The sequence below is a fragment of the Pithys albifrons genome, chromosome 3, assembly GCF_047495875.1.
Source record: "Pithys albifrons albifrons isolate INPA30051 chromosome 3, PitAlb_v1, whole genome shotgun sequence".
In the NCBI taxonomy this organism is placed as follows: domain Eukaryota; kingdom Metazoa; phylum Chordata; class Aves; order Passeriformes; family Thamnophilidae; genus Pithys; species Pithys albifrons.
The window spans coordinates 31,657,618-31,677,605 of NC_092460.1; the positions used below are offsets into that span (position 1 = coordinate 31,657,618).

The 19,988-nt window shown below is 49.8% G+C and overlaps 1 protein-coding gene and 1 long non-coding RNA gene across 3 annotated transcripts in view; both read left to right on the forward strand.

Annotated features, from left to right (window-relative positions):
* Positions 1 to 9,230: 9,230 nt before the first annotated feature.
* LOC139669323 (uncharacterized) lies at positions 9,231 to 10,594 on the forward strand. The gene is made up of 3 exons (XR_011697238.1): positions 9,231 to 9,278; positions 9,385 to 9,585; positions 10,526 to 10,594. It is a non-coding gene; the product is annotated as an uncharacterized lncRNA (long non-coding RNA).
* A 3,756-nt stretch (positions 10,595 to 14,350) lies between these two features.
* The window catches only part of WNT5B (Wnt family member 5B), a 73,380-nt gene continuing 67,742 nt past the window's right edge, over positions 14,351 to 19,988 (forward strand). The window contains exon 1 of one of the 2 annotated variants that reach the window (XM_071549774.1): positions 14,351 to 14,658. In XM_071549774.1, the coding sequence (XP_071405875.1) occupies positions 14,653 to 14,658 (6 nt within the window). In that variant the 5' untranslated portion in view covers positions 14,351 to 14,652. The remainder of the gene's footprint in view (positions 14,659 to 19,988) is intronic. The other variant, XM_071549775.1, reaches the window with a different exon arrangement.

Here is a 19,988-nt window from a genome sequence, read left to right on the forward strand (position 1 = left end):
TGTACAGCCAGTTTTTCTCTCGGCTTTCTTGCTGGTCTTGTCCCTCCTGCTTTCTCTAATTTATCATTTCAGGGGACTTTTAAGATCCTGACTGATTTCAGTACAAGTGACTACATGTGTAACAGGAACAGGCATCCTGATCTCAGTGCCTGGATGTTCCTTTCCCACTCCTAATTGGATTTCAGTCACTTGGGTTTCAATCAGGCATGTAAAACAGTGTGTGGAAAAGGATACGTGGGATTAAGAGTCTCAGGAGCTTTGAAAGGAAGAGTCCATCAGCCTTTTGGTTCCCAGTCTGGTTTGTGTTCACTTGAGCATCTTTGGCTGAGAAGGGGATTCGTGATTCCTGTCAGGCCAGGGTGTGCCTGGCTTTTGCAGCACAGTCCAGATCAGCTGAATGAAACCACATGGCACATAAATTTAACCAATTACTGTACCAAAAGGTATCTGTCAGTCTGAAAATGGTACAAACACCACTTCTGAATGACTTGTCCTTTTGAAAGAGGATGACGAGTGGAAGGGCAGGAGTCACAGTCACTGCCAGCAGACAGCACATCTGCAGGGAGAGCGGCACATCTGCAGGGAGAGCTGAGCTGAGCTGCTGCAGCCTACGCTGGCTCTTGGTGTGTTGCAGTGCTGTATCCCTGAGGCTGACTCACATTTTGGATGGCCTGTAACAATAACACTGTTTGCACTAAAAAGAGGAGATGCCAAGTCCCTTCTGTGCATTATCAGGTTACATTTCATGCATTGTGCAGTGAAACGCGAGGTATCTGAAGAGAATTGTCTGTGTTGAACTGCAGCTACTGTGACACAGAACAGGCAAGGCAACAGTGGAAACAGCAAATGGTCAGCCCTGGGATCAAACACACAGAAATTTAAAAGGTTTTCCTTTGCAGATAGGATCATAGGGGTGTGCTGAGCACCTGTGTTACCCAGGCTCCTGATTAAACATGGGCCTTCTGCAGTACTCCAGCCAGGATGACTTTGGAAAACCTGCTCTTCTAAATTACACCAGTCAGGGAAACTCAACTGAAACCACACCAGCAATCCACTGAGAAGAGCAATATATTTAGGAGCTTCTGTTTATGACAGGATCAGCTGCACTTGTGCTGCACAGATGCCTCCTTCTTATGTGGCTTGATGCTGTAGGGGTGCATCAGCTGTACCAAAGATTACCCAAACCAGTAGTTACAAACTAGTTGCCTACACCACTGATCTGTATATGACTAGTGACCTTTAGACTGGGACTTTGAGGTATCAAGTAGCTACTCTTCTCACTGGGGCTTCAGGATGTTTAGACATCTTGGGCAAATGGCCAAAGTCCTCTTTCTTTACTGTCTTTAAAAGCCCTCATAAAATTGGTGCTTATCAAGCAAACACAGCCATACACCTTGTGTTGGTAGACCTTATTTCTGAATGTCCTGATGATGTATTATAAAACAGAAGTGGAACAGCTGCGACCAGCTTGGGTGTAGCTGTGGGGTTATAGCAAGTGATTCTCTGGGTGTGGGCTTTAAATCCATCTGGTTTTAAGTACATGAGCAGTAGCTTTTCCCCATGTTTACAATTGCAAAGATTAAAACTTTTCTAGAAGAACAACTAAGAAGTTAAATATTTAGGCTCAGGTACTGCAGCCCGTTTTTGTGAAGTTGTTACTTATTTCAGTGGGAATTCAGCTCCAGGAACATCTGTAGACACAAACCTTGTGACAAGGCAAGTTAAAAACCCTTTGGTTTCTTATGTATTGTTAAAAAGGATGGGTGGCTGCTGTAGCTCCAAATCCCTCCTAGACTGATTTTTGTTCAGCTTGAATAAACCCTTCATTTTCTGTAAGGGCACACCATTTTGGGGAACCACAAGTCTTGGAATATATATGAATGCTCTTAACCTCCCTTATATAATGCATAGAAACTGTTTTTAGCTTTAAAAAGTATACCATCTTGTAGCCCAATGTATTGAAGTGCATGTGTGCGTATAGGTCTGTGTGCCTGTGCCCATCTGGGTGATTATATATTTAACTGCACACTGGAAACCATGTTTCAAGAACACTAAGCTTTCAGTGTCAAAAGTCTGTAAGTTAGAAAATCTTCATGACTTCATGCCTAATATGTCCATGATGCAATTTTCAGTGATGTATTTATGTAACTATTTTTTGCTGGACTTTTCCTTCATTAATTGTGCAGGATGAATTGATTTCTTCAATAATTGCATAAACCCTGCCAGTGCTGCCATCCATGCTTCCTCCAAGACCATCAGTTCTCTGTCACAAGCCTCTCATTACTTTGGTTCTTTAAATTGACCCTCACATTAGTGACAGCTTAGACATCAAGAGGGCTGCTCCTGTTTGTGCTGCACCTCCCTGGGCATGCAACACATCTCTGAACTTCAGTTGCCCCCAGTTATTTCTGAAGGGTTTGATAATCAAAATCTTCACCCAGCAAAGAAGTGTTCTGTTTCTTCAGCCATGCAGCTGAACATTAACTATGATCAGACACCGGTGACTGCCTGAGGCTTGTTAGGAATTCAAAGACTGAAAGGGAGATGCAATTTGACAATAAAATGGAGGTAGCAATGTTCTTCCTCTGTTCTTCCTTATCATTTACAAAGCACATTGACTTTCCCAGCCAGGTCATTCCTGGCAGCAACAAAAATCTTTCACAAAGTCCTGTATAAACTATTTGAGAGTACCTGACAGCTGGACAGACTGACATGTCATAGTAGGGGCATATGTTTGCACACATTTGTAGGCTGCAGTTGCAAAGAACTGCAAGAGGCTACACCAGATACTGAATGAGTTAGAGGGCATGTGTAATACATGCACATGGGATTTAAAGACTGAGTGTAAAGTGCAGAAGGAGGTAAGTTTGATACCAACGTCTCATTTTTTTGGTCCCCATGTGACTTCAATCAACAGTTCATGCCGTTTGTCTATGATTTAATTAATTCAACATTAATAGTCACTGCGTACAATGGTGGTGGTAGTCACTAAAGTTTGAGAAAGCACCTTCTAAGGACATTTTGAACTGTTGCCAGTTTTGCTGATATCTTTCATTGCTGTAAAGTAGCATATTTTGGCTTCAGGAATGTTTTCCCAATCTGAGTGGTGACTGTGTAAGGTTGTTTTCAGAGTGAGCCAGGGCTCAGCAGCACCAGGGCAGGAGCAGCCAGGGAGCTCCGTGTGCTCATGGCACCCAGCAAAGCCAAGGAGGTTCAGCAGTTTGCAGTGCAGCACCAGAAATGGGTGTCTTCATTGCTGCTCTCTCACCCCATCTGACACAGTACTGAGTGACTTCTCTATAATTTTGACTCTGCCAAGGACTTTATTTTGGGAGCTACTTTCCTATGCATAAATCCAACAGAATGATGCTTGTACAGGATATCCTTTTTTTTCTTCTTCTTTTGTTTAAAGAGTGTTTAGCAGAATGTAGCCAAAGCAGTAACCAAGCTATTAATGGTTCGTGCAGAGCTTGGCTTTGTTCCCAAGATGCCTCTTTACTATGGTGAATACTCACATTTGTACAGACTCTTGGGTCTCCAAAGATGTAAAGTGAACCAGGGTAAGTGGGAATTCCTGCTGGTGTCTTGATTGTCTGCATAGGAGGAGGCTCTACAACAGTGTATTGTATGGAAAACCAAGAATCCACTGAGGATGATGTATGACCATGGCAAGGTCTTTCTGCTACTCAGCAAGACAGGAGAGGACAATGGTAGCTGGCAGCTACTGATCAGCTGACACTTAGATTTGTGTTGGGCTAATTGGCATCCTGCCAATTGCCAAGGCTCAGCTAACTTGCAGCAGGCTGTTCAGCAGTAACTCCACAGCTCTCATTCTCTCTGCAGATGACAAACTAGCAAAGTGCTTTAAGGCAGTAGTGCCCAATTTTTCAGAACTGTCAGCTTTCTGTGTGTCTCAGAAAGCAGCACCCATTTCGGTTATCTTTATTTTTTAATTCAAAACTGTTATACCTGAGGGGTTTCCTGGTTACTGTGGACAGTCCTCAGCTGTCCAACAGGCGTGGCAAACACAAGAACTGCTCCCCAAAGGACATGCTGCTGCTGGGCCTTCAAGAGGTGATGGTGGGAACTAAGTTGCTCAATCCACACTGTCCTGCAAAATCCTTTGTGACCATTTCTAATACAATAATACACTGTAAGGTGCCTATTTTTCCTGCTCCAGTATATGAGAAATGTGAGACACTGTCTTGAGGACAAATAAAAGAAAGAAGATAAAAGAAACTCTTTCCCCTTGCGCATTCAAAATCCTCCATCACTGTGGAGATGTGCAATGATATTGCACACCATCATGGATTGTGCTTCCTACCAGTGCTCTCTGAAGGATCCTCCCCTTAGTTTGGCAGCAACATAGCACCTTGAGTCCAAAACAGATCCCTCACTAGACCCTGGAAGAACCCTGTGGAAATGACAGAACTGGGATTTGCCAGCAAAATATGATACAAAGTCAATTTCCATTGGGAATCCATGTCCACAGCCATCCCTGGGGTGGCAGGCAGGGACTAATGTTTTCAGTGGTTCCTTGTGGACCTGAGGAGGGGTTTGGTGGCTCACCCAGCCCATGAGTCTGGGGTGCCAGGGAGAGGCAGTGACTGGTGGCTTCACACTGAGCCACAGGAACAAACACTGCCAAATGGTGAATGTTGGAGGTGGTGAACCTCATGCAATGGCAGCCCTTACAGTCTATCCCCAGTATCCCAAGCCAGACATGATGATTTTGAGGTGACAGTGAAAGGCTGCTCCTTGCCCTATGGTTGGAGGCTTTAATTTGCCCCCTTTGTTAATGAAGTGATGACTCCTGAAAACAAGAGCTGTACCACAATTGTTTATGCTCATCTGTCAGAAGAGCAGATCAAAGCTATCTGTAGAGCTGCAGACAAATTTTACCACCAATGACCCAGAGGCTTCCTTTGTGTGCAGTGACAGACTGGAGCATGACTTCATTGGGAAACCAGTCTCAGATCCATACAGCAAAGTCACCCAGCCTAGCGCTGACCCAGAGCTTTCCTCTGCATTTGCAGTGACAGGGGTTAGAGACGATGACGCCAACTTTCCCCAGTTCTGTTTTTCTGGTAGGAGACCTTGCTCAGCACAACACTATCGCTTGTGCTCATCGTTAGGTGTGCAATCTTAAGATGATATCTCAACAAGTTCAGACACGGCAGAGGCCCTTGGCTGGTGTCGCTGTGGGGTGTGTTGCCGCCCGGTGCTGTGCAGAGATGGTGTCATGGATCATTTGGGAACAGTGACATAGCCATCACTTCTTGCCCAGCTTGGAGCCAAACTTGACCTGATCCCTGCTGTCTGGGTGTCTTGAAGCACATCCTCACTGTAGCACCAACATCATTAACTAACACCTTCTCAATAAGGAAGAGCAGAGGAAATGAAAGAAAATACACAGACCAAAACAGGCAAAGACGATGTCAAAGGCCAGCTCCTTCCTTGCCATGAGTAGAGCTCTGTCAGCACGTTCCAGCTGCAGGTCAAGCCTTTAAAAGGAGTACTGACACTGAGGTTTAGGTGCCGCAGGCTTGGGAAGGTTCCCATAACTCAGGGACAATGGATGACATGGTCACCTCCAAAGCCCAATTTGATATCCTTATTAAGAACCACAGGAGGCAGATTTGGGCATTCTGCACGAAGCAAAAGCACATTTGCTCTCCACAGATCTCTGTGCCCAATGTCTTCATGCTCCTATAAAAGGGATTATATACAAACCATATCTTTAAAGGTGTTGAACACAACACTATAATCTTCCATGGCACTTGTTTCTTCCAAACATAGCCCCCAAAGCCCTGTGAAGGAAACAGGGCACTCATCTGCATTTACATTAAAGGGGAAAAAAGGGGGAAAAAAAGAAAAAATAATTCCAGCTCCCATTGCTGGAGGGAAATTAAGAAAAATGTATCTTCAATGAAAACTAAGGGCTCAGAAACAAGAACCGAATCTACAAAAAATGCCCCCCAGACTGAGCACATTCTTTTTGGGGCATGAATCATGGTGTCTTTGGGTTTTGTGGGCTTTTTTGTTTGGGTTTTTTTTTTTTTTTTTTGCTTTGGGTTTTTTAGGGAATTTTTCTTTGGTTTTTTGCAGGTGTGTATAATTACAATCCCAGGATGTGTTGAAGCATGTAGTGATTTGGCACAACTTCAGATGCCACAAGTGGTGTTAGCAGGTAGGTGCTCTGCACATCCCGAAAATCAGGGTCTCAAGCTGAAAATTCAGTCATCACTTAAAGATGTCAACCACAGAAAATACAGAACATACACACAATTACATTTAAATTATATGGGGGAACTCATGTCTTTAATTTTACCTTTGCAAGAGTACGTGACAGGATTCTGAGCTAGAACTCATTGGTTTATACGTCTTTAGTTTCTTGCATATGTGAATACATAGACACACACACACTTTTTCCATGAACAAGACCTTGAAGTGTGCCAAGGGCTGCTTCTGCCATGGGAGCATCACTATCCATGTACATTCCTTTGTCTGGTGGCAGAGCACCAATTCAACACAACATCCAAGTGCCTTAGAAGAAAAACATCTATTGCCACATGGGTTTTTACCTCTTTGTTTCTTGTGACTGCACTGGTGCTTCAGTTATTATAGTTTCCATCTCTGCCTACTTTCTGTGTTTTAATGCTGATGTTTGTGTAAGCCTATATATTACCTATGCTTTATATATATTTGTTTAGAAGCTGCAGTGTCTAAGGATTATATTTGTGTTCCCTTCAGCTCACACAGTGAAGGCAAGACTATTAAGCAAAGGCATTTGTCATCAAAGGGCACTTTGGAACCTACAAAACACGGTGGTTTTCATACAAAAGCTTTATTGTCATCAGGTTGGTTTGCAGAAGAACATGCAAGCAGCACAGCCAGGAGCTGCAGAGCCTCCCTGACACTCTCCATTTTGTCCCTGAGATTTGTGGGACCCAGAAATAAAAGCAGGAAATGTGCTGTGGCTTCACTAGCTGTAAATAGTGACTGTCCCCAGGCAGTGTGACATCCCTTCCAGGACAGTTCTGCTTCCAGGCAGTGGCACCAGCAATCACACGTCTGGCAGGCATACATTATATTATATATATATAATCTCTCCCTGTGTGCTGCCCTAATCCTCCCTCTGCAGCCCTGCAGTCCCAGCATCTCCATCCCACCCTCCTGTTCTGTGCAGTGATGTCCCCAACCCCATCTAGCCTCTGCCCACTGCCTCAGCTCCCTGGTGGCAGGGTGGCACTGGTGGCACTGGTGACAGGGCAGCACTGGTCGCACCCTCCTGGCTTGGTGTCTCAGCACATTTCATTTCCTTCCCTTGCCGCCTGCCAGGCCATGGAGCGCGTGCCACCCACCCCAGCAGGCAGCTGTGTCACCTGTGTGTCCCCAGGGCCATCCAGGCAGGGCGTGGGGCTGGCCCTGCAGCTGGGAGTGCCCAAGCCAGCAGTGACAGAGGCAGGAACCGAGCAAGCCCAGCGAGAGGTTCTCACCTCGGGTTTGGGGGGCTCCAGCTGCAGTGGTGCCTGTGGGGCCAGGCAAGGGAGAGGAGACTCAATCCTCTTCACCCATCCTCTGCCTTTCCTCACTGATACGAGCCCACCCATCTGCATGGTCCATGGGAAAACTGGATGTAACATCTGAATTGTGTTTGTTTCCTCCTTTAACTCAAGTTGCTGTGTGGTATGAATTGCAGTGATTATCAGGAGAATAATCCCCTCTCACCTCATCATTGGTAGATCCAGCCAGAGGCCTGTCTTCCTTTTAAAGAAAGAAATTATGGAAGAATGTTTGAGCAAGTGAAGAAAGAAATTACAAAGGGAGATGATCAGAAGGAAGGAAGGAAGGGAGGAAGGAAGAAAGGAAGAAAAGAAGGAATGAAGGAAGGAGAAGTAGGTAAGAGATTACATTATTAAATTAGGACACGTATGGTGGAGTGAGGTGAATTCTTAGCATTGGCTGGGATTTCTCTGGAAATCCCTGTGGAAGGGACTCTGCTGCAGCACAGCTTGGAGGGGCACACATCCCCTCCCACCCCAGCAGCCCCTGAGCTGTCACAGGAAAAAGGGATACTGAAGCTCATCTGTCTCTGACAGATCCCAGTTAGAGCCTTGTGTGCACCTTCCCCAAAACCACCTGTGGCTGCTCAGCTGCTGAGAGACACCTTGCCCAGTTTGTGGGACTTCAGCACACTAATCCAGAGGGGGAGGGCTGGCAGGGCTACCATCCCCTTCTGACTGGGTCAGAGCAGGAATTTGAGTTTCATCATTCCCTGACAGTCAGACAGTGAGGGGACACCCCTGTCACAGTCCCAGCACTGTGGCCTTGGTACCTTGGCCTGGCTGCACTTTGGGGTTGCCAGCAGGCAGAGGTGCATTGTCACCTCTGGTGCACCCCAGCCTGCACACACACACACACAGACACACCTGCACATCCATGTGCTGCTCTCCCTGGTGAAACCCTTCACATGGTTACTATCACAGACTGTGTTTAATTACACTGTGGAGCTCATTACCACAGGAAGCAAGGGAGGCCAAGAATGAAGACTTTAGAACAGGATCGAATGGACAATAAGAATATCCACAGTTGTCATAATTCATGCCGATAAAAATTTTGGAAGGGATGTACTACTCTTCGCCTTGGGGTTTTAGCCAAATAGAAGAGACCAAGAAACTTGGTCTGATGGGGGGGAGGTGGGGGGCAGATTACCTCACTGTCTGGCTATGGCCATGGCCCTGTGCCTCCCAGAACCACACAGCCATGGTCAGTGTCAGTGGCAAGGCACAGGGTTCAGGACTCTGGACTGGCCCCAGGTGCATCTCCTGTCCCCTTGCCCAGCAGTGCCATAGAGCTACGTGATACTTATCTGTCTGTGGGAGGGAGGGATGGTGGACCTCTCCCAGCTCCATGGGACAAAACCGAGCAGTGCCCTGGTCCATACCCACACCATCACTGGGAGGCAGGGCAGCTACCCCCACACCAGCCATCCCTGCATCCCTGCCAGCCACCAGTGAGGGCTGGTGGGACTGGTGTGGGAGGCTGGTCCTGTCCTGGTCACACGAGCTGGGGCTCCTGGTGGGGGGCCACCGAGGGGGGCAGTTACAGTTTAACTTTCTCAGCCCACAGAGCCCGCTGTCGGGAGTGCCTGTCTAATGATTAAAGTGCTAAATGAGGAGGTATGAACTCTGCGTGCTCTCCCCAGCCTTGCTACCACATTACGTGGAGCCAGGGGAGCCAGGACCTCACCCCACCGCAGCCGCCAGGTCAGCCTGGTTAGTGCTGCATCCTTTAAATTGTTGTGTCTTCACAAGGGTTTCTCATTATTTGATTTCTTTATTCTAAACCCAGTAAATGGCTCGTGTCTCTCCTTTGTTCAAGGACTGTGGAGGAAGAGGAAGGAGTTGCAAGGAGGAGAGCTGCAGCTGTTGGAGATCCGCTGTAGGAGAGCCATACCCTGATCCACCCTCTATGCTGTGGACCTCGACATTCAGGAATGCACCTCCAGACACTGAATCCCTTGTGGACTTCCCAGATCTGCATTTTGGAGGACCGGGAGGGCAGAGACAAACCGGACAAAAGGTAACGTGTAGCCACTGAATGTGAAGAGATATTCTGCCTCTGGCAGGGCTGCATACATCAGCCAGCATTGCAGGCTGTCTCCATCTGACCTCTGGAGCAGCCCCCCAGCCAGCAGCACCATCCAGATGGGGAGATCAGTCCCAGGGACCCTACTAGTGCATCATTGAGGTGAGGAAAGGCGTTTGCAGGTCTTATGGTTGCTGTATTGCCCTCTGTGCCCTGTGCTGGCAGAGGGGAAGAGCAAGCTTGGAGATGTCCACCTCCAAAGGCAGCAGCTTCTGCCCATCCCAGGGAGCCCCTGTCTGGCTCCTATCTCTTCTCAGCAGAGTGTCCCTGAGTCCAAGATGCATTTTACTTGGTGATATCAGGCCAGATGAATCCTGGTTTAATTGACCGTGGGTGAAATCGTGCTTCGATGGTTAATGTTATACTTGGGGCTGGGAAAACTACTGCAAAATCATGGCAATTAGAGCTGGAAATGATTCAAGTCATCTAATTTATTTCCTCTCCCCCCCTCCTTGTCTCTCCCTGGGCCTGGAGCAGTGAGGTTCCCAACAGTATGTCTCCCTCTGCATTGTCCGGTCCTGTCTCCCTGACTCAAGGAGCGAAGCATCCACGTGTCCCTGGGGAGACAATTCCACTGCTTGAAAGACGTCAACTTCAGAAAATGTTTCAGAAGTTTAGCCTATATTTCCTTTTGTGGAGTGCCACAAATTCTCAGGTCATGAGCTTTACGCCTCAAGGAAACTGGCTGCTTCCCACAAGGGCAGCGGCTGGGAATAAGGCGGTGGTTTCCTTTGGTGTTTGCAGGGGCAGGTACAGAATGTGGGGGTGGGTCAATGAAGGTTTTCACACCTGCGAGGCAGGTCAGATCAGGTAGCTTGTCTGGAATGAGCCTTTCTTTGGCAGAAGCTCAAAATTATTTTTTTTCTATTTCCAGATTTTTATTCCATGAATTCCACTTTGACTCATAACAATCTCACTGCTGGAAATGTGTCTAGTTCCTCAGAAATTCACTCCCTTTGGCTTGCTTCTACTACCACTGGTAACCCCACCACAGGAGTGTGGGGTAAGTGGTAATTAAAGGACAAAAAAGGTTCATCTCAATGAAGAATCACAGAGAGTACTCCTCCTTGAAAGCTGTCACGGAATAGGCATCATTTCTGCCTTGGCTCTGCCCTGCATGCAGAGAGGACACAGGACCAGCTGACCAGGGAGCCTTATCATGCAGATGCAACAGGGATGGAAGAAACTTCACAAGAGATCAGAGCTTAAGAGCACTGTAGAAATGCTAGACTGGGCTACCTCTATGTTAAGAACAGTCATAGCTGCATGGCAACGTTTCTAACAATACAGTCTCCTGTTTCTGAATATATTCTGCAGGGTCATGCCCTTAACTGAGAGTGACTTATATTCCTTATATGTTTTAAATTGCTCTTCTCCTCTGAAATGTGAGCTGAGCATTTCCACATCTCAGTCTGAGCACTTCTCCACCCTCTTCCTGCTCCCCAGCAGCAGAGGCCAGTGAGGTGAGAGACGCAACATTCATTACTGTACTAGAAGAGAAAGAGTGACATGAGGACAACTCGAGCCATAGGAATGTTTCAGTTGAGATGAAGTGAACCTGCTTGTGTTGTCCAGGGTGCTGCATGGGTTAAGCTCCTTCTTGCAACTGATCCGACATGACATCTTCCCTGGGTGTGCTGTGACAGTGTCTCCCACCAATATTAGTCAGAGCTGACATTCTGGTCATGGACTAGAGTCCACATCCTGCCCAGCTCCAGGGGAGGACACTGCCCATTATTAAATCAGTGAGGCTTAATCATATTGGGACATCTAAAGAACATATGGACAACACCTTTGGCAGCTGAGACTAGACAGGAGCCCTTCCTATTGGCAGCCGTTGCCCCCCCTCCCCAATACTCAGTGAGGATCACCCCTGGCCAGATACAAGTGCCCTTTTCTCACCCACCCTGGTCTTTAGATGGAGGAATAGCTTTGATGGAGAAAAACTATGGAATGACATTCATAGGGCGGTGTTCTAGTGAAGGATAAAACAATCTTATAGGGAAAAGTAGAAGAAAAGAAGGCAACCAACTTTTTTCCTTCCAAAAAAGGAGAAAAACATCAAAGACATTTCAGCAGAGAGGGCAAAGTAAGGTAAAGAAATAGGTCACCTCCTGCTGTCATCCACCCATGCCAACACTATGACCAACTCATTCTGTGGTTTTTTGTTCTCAGCACTGGCAGCAGTGGCCAAGTCTTTCCCCTTGTGAGACACACACCTCTGAGATGGGCCATGCACCTTGTTATTGCTGGCTGAGGACACCTCCCCTCTTCTCCAGCCCTTCAAGCAGACAGCCAGGGACCACTTGCACACAATTTCTGCGATACACAACCCCAGCCATCCTTTCTGCTCTTCCTGGCACCCAGAAACATCTGACACACATGCATGTACCTCTCAATAGCTCTTATTGTCCCACCAAAGCAGGAGTGGAGACATCAAGGATGGATTAAAGCTGCAGGAAGTCCCATCTTCCCCATGGGCTATGCTGAAGCCAGCCTGGTCTTTCAATCATGTGGTGCGTTTTTTGAATAATCCACATGGCTCCTAGCTGGAGGTTTTAAGGAGCACAGGTATCCAGTCCTGCCCATCTGTCTCTGCTGGTGGTCCTACAGTGGCTCTGCCTTCCTTTTCTGCTTCCTCTAACCTCTGGTGTAGGACACCATCTCAGGGTGTGAATCAGTGCCAGCCCCAGGAGGATTCCTGTGAGGACCAATGAGGATCTCTGTCCTAATGACCTGCTGTGGCCAGCTGTGCCTTGTAGCACCCAAAGTGGAAAAGTGTGTTGCTCAACACACCAAGCAATTTGTTACCAAGCTTCAGTTCTGTGACACTCCCCTTCACACTTTCAGGTCCGCAGGAGATGACCCTGCTGTTTGCTGGGCCCCCAAAGGAGCACCTTGCCCATCCCCTCTGCAGCCTTAATGTGCACGTTCAACAGACAAGAGGGAACAAGAGCCCATATGGTAAACAGGCTTTACCTCGGAGCAAAAGAGCTGGCACCTAAAATTTCCTGCAGCCAGCTGCAATTTCAAGACTTCCTTTGCCCTCTAATTAGTTGGTATTTGCTGTACCAACTATTATCTTTCTGGTTATATAGCACTGAGGACAATGGTTCCTTATTTCCTGCCACAAATACTGGGTTACTATTTACCTCCAGCTGTACCTCCTCTATCTCCCATTAAAAGAAAGTATCATTAATGGCTACAGTGATGGGAAACACTGGAGCAGTTGGTCATAAATTAAGACACTTGGAGCCTTCAATTACTTGTGCCATGTAGCCTGTATTCAAAGACTTAGCTGCTCCTCTAAAACTGCTCACGTGAGGATTTCCATGCTGAACCCAAATGGATGCTCAGAGCTGTTTGAAACAAAGTGCTCATGCAGGGGTGTGTGACTAAAGCTGCACTATGTCCCAAACCAGTACAAATTTGAGAAATTCCAGGGTGCCAAATGCCTTCCTAATGTAATTCCATTTAGATCCTTATACATATGACTTTGTGTAGGTGTAGGAGCAGCAGGATGCTCCTTGCACTGTGTGTGAGGCTCTGCAGCTCCTGCTGCATGGGGACTTTGGATGCCTGACAGTGTGGGGCCCAGAGATGGGGACCTGGACACAAGAAGTGTAATTTCTGGCTTTGCTGGCTGCTGCAGAGCTGCCACCAACCTTGGAGGCCAGGCATGTAAATCCTGTCTCCGTGCACTGAGATGCCCAGCAACCCTGGGGACTAGGCACCGCTTTCAGTTACACCAACATAAATTTGTGGTGATCCTGCTAATGCCTGTGCAGCTACTCCCTACTTCTGCCAGGAAAAGTGAGAACAGGGTCTGGCTGTGAATCTGTGAAGTTTTATGGGAAGAGGGGTGCAGGAAAGCCTCCAGTGTGATTCCTGGTGTTGCAGGCAAGGAATGGATGCGCTTGTTGAGAGCCAGTCATCAAGAGCTTCAAGCGCTGCCAAACTTTGCCAGCCTATTTTAACAGCATCCCCGAACCAGGCTTTGCCTCTTTCACACCTTCATTGCAACCTGCCCCCCACCGCACATGGGAGACAGAGGCCAAAAATCACTGCTTGGATGAAGCAGTAGGTCACCAGGTTGAAAACCCTCCGCTGGCGGCAGCCAGAAACCTGTCTGCCCGTATCGGACGCGTTTTGGCTCCCAGCACGTCGTCCGTCGGGCCAGGAGCGACATGAGCAGGAGCCCGTGGTGGCCCCACGGCGAGAAGCGAAGGGCACGGAGGTGGCAGCTATGGGCGGTCGGAGCGGGCTGGACACTTAGAACCGGCCGGGAGGGAGCACTGCAAGGATGCGCTGCGAGGGCCCCACGAGCGACCGAGTGTCCGTGCCGGGGCTGCGCTGCCGGGCACGGCGGGGCGGCAGGGACCGGAGGGCTGCCGGGGCCGGAGGGAGGGAGCCAGCCCGGTCTCCTCCAGCGCAAGGGACCGCAGCGTTCCTCGCCCCCGTCGCCCTCCCCACTCGCCGGCACGGGCGCCCTCGACGGTAGCGGGTCCGCACCTCGCCCCCGGGCCACCCCCGCCCGCCCCATACCCGAACTGGCCCGGCGGGGGCGGCCGGCGAGCCCCCTCCGGTGAGCCCCATCCCGGCGGCGGTGCCGGCGGTGCCCGCGGCGGGGCGGGCGCAGGGCGAGAGGGGCGGGCGCGGGGCGGGGGGAGGCGGGGCGGAGGCGGCCGGAGCCCCCGGGAACCGCCGGCACCTCCCGGGCCCGGCACTCGCCGCCGCCGCCAACTTCGGCCGGGAGTCACCTTCGGTGCCGCCGATCCCGAAGCCCAGCGCCGCCGCGGCGACGGGGAGGGCAGCGCCGGCAGCCTCCCCGCCGCTCCCCTCTCGCAGCCGGCGGGGGGCTCGGCCCGGGGCGGCGGCCCCTGGGGCAGGTGCGTCCCCTCGCGGTCTCCGGCCGCCGCCACGGCGCGGAGCGGGGCGCGGAGCCCCGTGCCCGCCCGCTCACCTGCCGCCGCCGCCGCCCGGGGACGCGGCGCCCCGGAGATGCAGGTAGGGAGGCGGCCCCGGCCCGCGACGGCGGGAGGAGGAGGAGGCGGCCGTGGGGCGGGAGGTGTTTGTCCGCGCCGGGCGGTGCGGACCCCCGCGATCGGCTCGTCCCGGGGCCGGACGCCTCCCCGGGCGGCCCCCGAAGGGGCGGGAGTCGGCGCGGGCAGTGCCAGGGGGCTCCGAGTTCTCCCAGCCCGGGAGACACGGCAGCGTTTCGGCGCTAGCCCCGGGCAGCCGGTCGGGTTGGGGGCTGCGGGGGGCGCGGGCGGTTCGGGCGGGGCAGGGCGGAGGCTGCGGGGATCGGGCGGTCCGGAGCTCCCGCGGCGGGCGGTCCCGAGTGCGGACGGGGCTGTCGGGGGGCTGAGCCCCCGGGTGAGCCCTCCCGCGACACGAAGCAGCGGAGGGGCGGCCGGAGCGCGGGGATGGGGCCAGTTGCGGGGTGGGCCCGCGGTAACCTCGGTGGTGTTGCTGCGTGGTAGAGACCTGCTGTGACAGGAGAGACGGTGCCGGGGTGTGAGAGGCCACCCTGTGGCACAAGGGATGTTGCTGGGGTGCGAGCGATGCTCCTCTGGGGTGGCAGACACTGTGCTGGTAAAACAGATGTTCCTCAGGCATGACAGACATGAGTTCAGCAAAACAGATGTTACTGCAGTAAGAGGGACGTTACTCGGGGCACGGGGATGTTATTCTCGGGTGAGGACCCTTTTCCTGAGCGTGAGCACAGCAGCTTTCCCGAGAGCACACAAGCCCCCAACCCACACTGTCCTCCTCACCCACGTGCCTGTGGTGTGACACCAGCCATGGCATGTGACGTGGGAAAGGGTGTTTGTGCACATGGAAACACAGACTGGTAGTAACGGGGTGTACAGTTTCACAGTACCAGGGTTCGAGCATCCCAGTTATGTTTGTAACAAACACGCTGTTTTATGAAACTTTTTTCTGGGAATTGTAGTGCAATACTTCCCGTAGTGATATAAGTAAAATAACTTCCCCAAACATACTTTTGTGTGCTGTGATACACTTGAGTGCCCCATGGTTTTGGTAGTTTTCCTCTGCCATCAGGTGAGTGTCCCTGTCAGCCTCTCTATCCAACTTTCACCTGCCTCTTAATGTCCTGCTGCCTGCACCCACATACTCACCTGTTGTTCTTGGGGATTGTTGGGGTTTTTGTGGCAGAGCTGTTTCTTACACATGTACCAGCACTTACATTCTTGCTTCAGTTTCTTCCTAGCCAAAAACTTGGGGGCATGTGCATCACGTTCCTTGTGCACCTGCACATTTCCAGTGTAATCCGCTCTACTCCTCATCACCTGCACATGCAGACTGTCTTTTACATGGATACTTCCTCGTCTGCCTGTGTGTAAAGGGCTCTTTCCTATTGCCCGTTGTTTGGGGTTTGTGTCCACACAGCCTCAGGCACACACATACAACAGGCACACAAGGTGTCTCTCTGCTTTACACTCCTCTTCATCCCTCTGTCCCTTCAAAACCTGCCTGCTGCAGGCAGGTTTCTGACATCTCCCCCACCCTCCCCTTTCCAGCAGTGCTCAGGTGTAAGCCTGTCACTGCCCTTCCTTCCCATGTTTGCTGCTGGGCTCTGACACGTGAGTTGAGGGGACTGCTTTCTCTGATGGTGGGAGGTTTCCCCTGCAGGTGCCTGTCTCTGTCACACAGATGCTGTTGTAAACGGAGAACCGAGCTGGATGTGTGCTCTTCTTACCAAAAGAGAAAGAAGTGGGCTTTCTCAAAGTTGGCTGGAGAGACACTTTCCTTAAACCAGTGTCCTATGCATGGATTCCTAGGTTTATCCAAGGTGAAGGTTAGGCACTGCAGGAATTCAGGTGAAATGTTTTTTTCCCAAGTGTCCAGCATAAGAGATTAGTTGCCACATGTGCTATGAACTACTTGCATTTTTATCTCCTTTAAAGTAATTAGCTGAATACATGAAGAGAAAAATGTGAAGTTGAGCTGCCAGTGCAGGGTAGGAGGCAGAGCTGGGGAAGTGAGCTGGCCCCATTCCACCTGTGGGTTTCCTCTGCTCACAGGCTCCATTGCTCACTCATGTTTCTGTGCCCAGGAGTGTCTGTGAGAGATTCCTTCCTTTTGGAAAGGAGTCCCTCCCTAGCTCCTTCAGTATTAGCACACCTCTCTCCTCTTGGTAGCTGAAGGCTATAATCCCCTGTGTTCTTTCCCTTGTTTATAGTGCATGTACAATGAAAATGCCCTTCCACATGTGACTGACCTCTGCTGAGGAAAGCTGAAGTCACGGCTGCAGCTTCCCAGCCCTGAGAAGTCTTCTCTCTCAGCCCCTTCCCTCCCAATCTGCCAGAATTCATGACATCAGTTGAAAAAAATGGAAATTTTGAAAGAACTGGGTCTAGAAGGTTGCAGGGGGGATCCTATTTTTTTTAAAGAAAAATTAACATTTTTGTATAGTGAAGTCTCCAGGAGTTTGGTCTTTTAGGAAGAGATCAAACACTGTGAAATTTTTAAAAAATGAATAAATCAGTGCAGTCACCTTTAAGCTATTTGTCCCTTTCTCCAGCTCAGTAGGCCTCTCTGTTTCTGGACTGCTTCACATCTTGAGTCTTTTGTCCTGAGTCTTTTGTCCTGAAGTTGTTGGGTTTGGGTTTCAAGGCGTGCAGGGAAACCAGTTATTTTCTGAAAACTGCATGATTGCTCATTTAAATGAATATAAATTGTTTCTATTCATAAGATCTTTTTTTCTAACAGCTGATCAAAGTTGGAGTGAAAGCCTTTTCATCATTTCCAAATAAATTGAACACACACACACACACACACACACACACACACACACACACACACAGCATTTCAGAGAGACTTTTAAACACAGTACTTTTAAAATCAGGGTGTGGGTAGCCAGGGCTTGTTGTTATGTAAGACAGGGCAGTCTGTGACTTGATTCCACTTTTGCATAGAAAGGGACCTTTGCTTGCTGGGAAAAGGCATACAGACTTCATTAAAACTGAAGGCAGCGCTGAAAGGACTCAGAGGAATTTCTCCTGGACTGGAAAACATCCTTTCCTATTGGGAGATTTAAGGAATGTGGACCTAAGGTAGCATTTCAGAAAGAACATTAAGAGGTAGCATGGTGTGTTACCTGAGCATTTTCAGCAGCTCTGAGAGTAGCTGGTGCTTGGAGAGCTTTCTAATTCAAGAGGAGTTCTAAAGGCACATGGCTGGGCATTTAAGCTCTGTTAGAAACAGTCAGAGTTTTTACCAGCATGGTGATAAACCATCGGAACAACCAACCAAAGGCAACATTAGCTTCTGCAGCTCTCAAAATCTTCACATAAAGACTGGGTGTCGTTGTGGAAGAGACACTTCACTGAAGGGCGAGTTCTTGGGCTCACTGCAGGGATAACTGGCTGAGACCATATGGACAGAACTACAGATGAGACCAGACCCTGTGATCCACTGCCCCCTTCCAAGCTTTGGCTGAGGCCTTGATAAAGCTTATGCAAGCCTTGCCCTGCTCTGTGTGAGGTGAAGCACAGGGTCACTGAAAGCAGACTGGAGCTTTTTGGCACAACAGTTCTCACAAAGATGGATGCTCTCGTGTACCTTGTCCTTGCACATCTGCTCTCCACAGGAGTGCTTTGTGAGGGGAGCCCATTGTGGATGGCAGTCTGTGTGAGTCAGTGTGGGGATCCTTCCCTTGTCCTTGGGAGCTGTAAAATGGGCAGTGAGCTTTGATGGCTTGCCATGAGGCTGCAGGCAGTGCAGGGAAAGGAGTGCTGTGTGTCTCAAGGTCCAGATGACTTGAGCTACACTTTGGCTGAGTTCGCAAGACTAACTCCTTGTTCTTGCTTCTTTTACCCTTCTTTTCCCCTCCGAAAGGGAGCTCAGCAGAGTTCTGACACCGACAGAGCTACACTGGTGCTGTGGCCCCTGTGTTTCTCGTTGGGTTTTCCTTGGTACTTTCCCTTTGCAAGATCCCATTGCACCATGTGTACCCAGGATTTGCAGCTCTCCTCAGGTTGCAGTTTTCCATGCTTCTCTCAACAGCTTCCTTGCTTCCTGGAGGCACTGCCTGGCAGGGAGATGCTTAGAGCAAATGATGGGGAAAAAAACACCCAAGTGACTGATTGGGTGCTCCCAACCCTCTTGCCCCCAACAGCCCCGTTCTGAGGTGCCCCATCCCTGCAGCAGATGTTTTGAAGGGTCCTCCCCAGGGCCTGGCAGCAGCAGATGGTAAGGACTCTGTGAACCCCATCTCTTCCCCTCAGTCTGTTTACCTGTCTAAATTTAACTCCCCAGCCGCCTTCATCCATCCTGAGCCGACCTGTTCTCTTGTGGCTGAGCTGTGGGTCTGGCTCCTGCTGCAGCATTTCCTGGCTGCCTTGGGCTGGTGGTTTGCCGCTCTCTCCCTCTCTCCGGGGGATGTTGGCTCTTTTGAGGTCCCAGTCCTCCCTCTTGTAGGTTTTATTTTTAAATCTGGTTGCACAGCCCTCAGGACTGGAGGGTCCCTTGTCCTATCATCTCTGGTTGCTGAGTGTTTATTCCACAGGGGGCTTAAGGAAATTTCCCCTTGTCACATTAAAGCCCACAGTTGTTTTCCCTCTGGCTGTGGTTGCTTCCAGTGACCAGGCATGCTGAGTTCTCCCTGGCCAGCTCTGAAGGGACAGTGCCTCTTTCTGCTCCCACAGGGATCCCAGCAGTGCAGTCAGCAGATGATTCCCTCTGAGAGCATCTTCCTTGTTTCACTTTGTTCAGAGCTGGGCTTCCCCAACCTGGCTTTTGTCCGAGTTTGTTTGAGAGGTGAGTGGTGTGCCCCTTGGCTTCAGAGGAGCTGGAGAGAGGGAGAAGAAGAGGAGAGGGAATGCTCCTGTTCCTGTCAGGCTGGACAGAATTCACTTTCTTTAGAGTTCCTGAGTTTGGGACAGTAAATATGGCCCAACCTGACAGTCTTCTTCATCTAAATAAAACCATTGGGATCAAGCCATTCATGTCCTACATAACCCTGCAAGAGACCCCTAATTGATCTGTGCCTCTCTGGGCATGCCTGCTGTGCCGTGTAGCTAATGCTGTGGTGTACCACATGAGAGAGATGGTTTGAATCCTGGCCTTCTCTCCACTCTTTGAGCTAACCCGGTGGCCTTGTGCTTAACACTCTCATATTCAGAGGAAAGGTAACGAAGGCCAATTTTCAGCAAGGACTAGTGATATGGGGTATCCAACTTGAAATGCTGTCAAAGGTCCTGTTTTGGTTTTGTTTTTTCCAAGATTCACCTATTTCTGATATTTGGGCAGGCTTTAGTAGTCTGGAGTTGATTACTCAAAATGACAAGTCCTTTTTTGCAAAGCTTTGT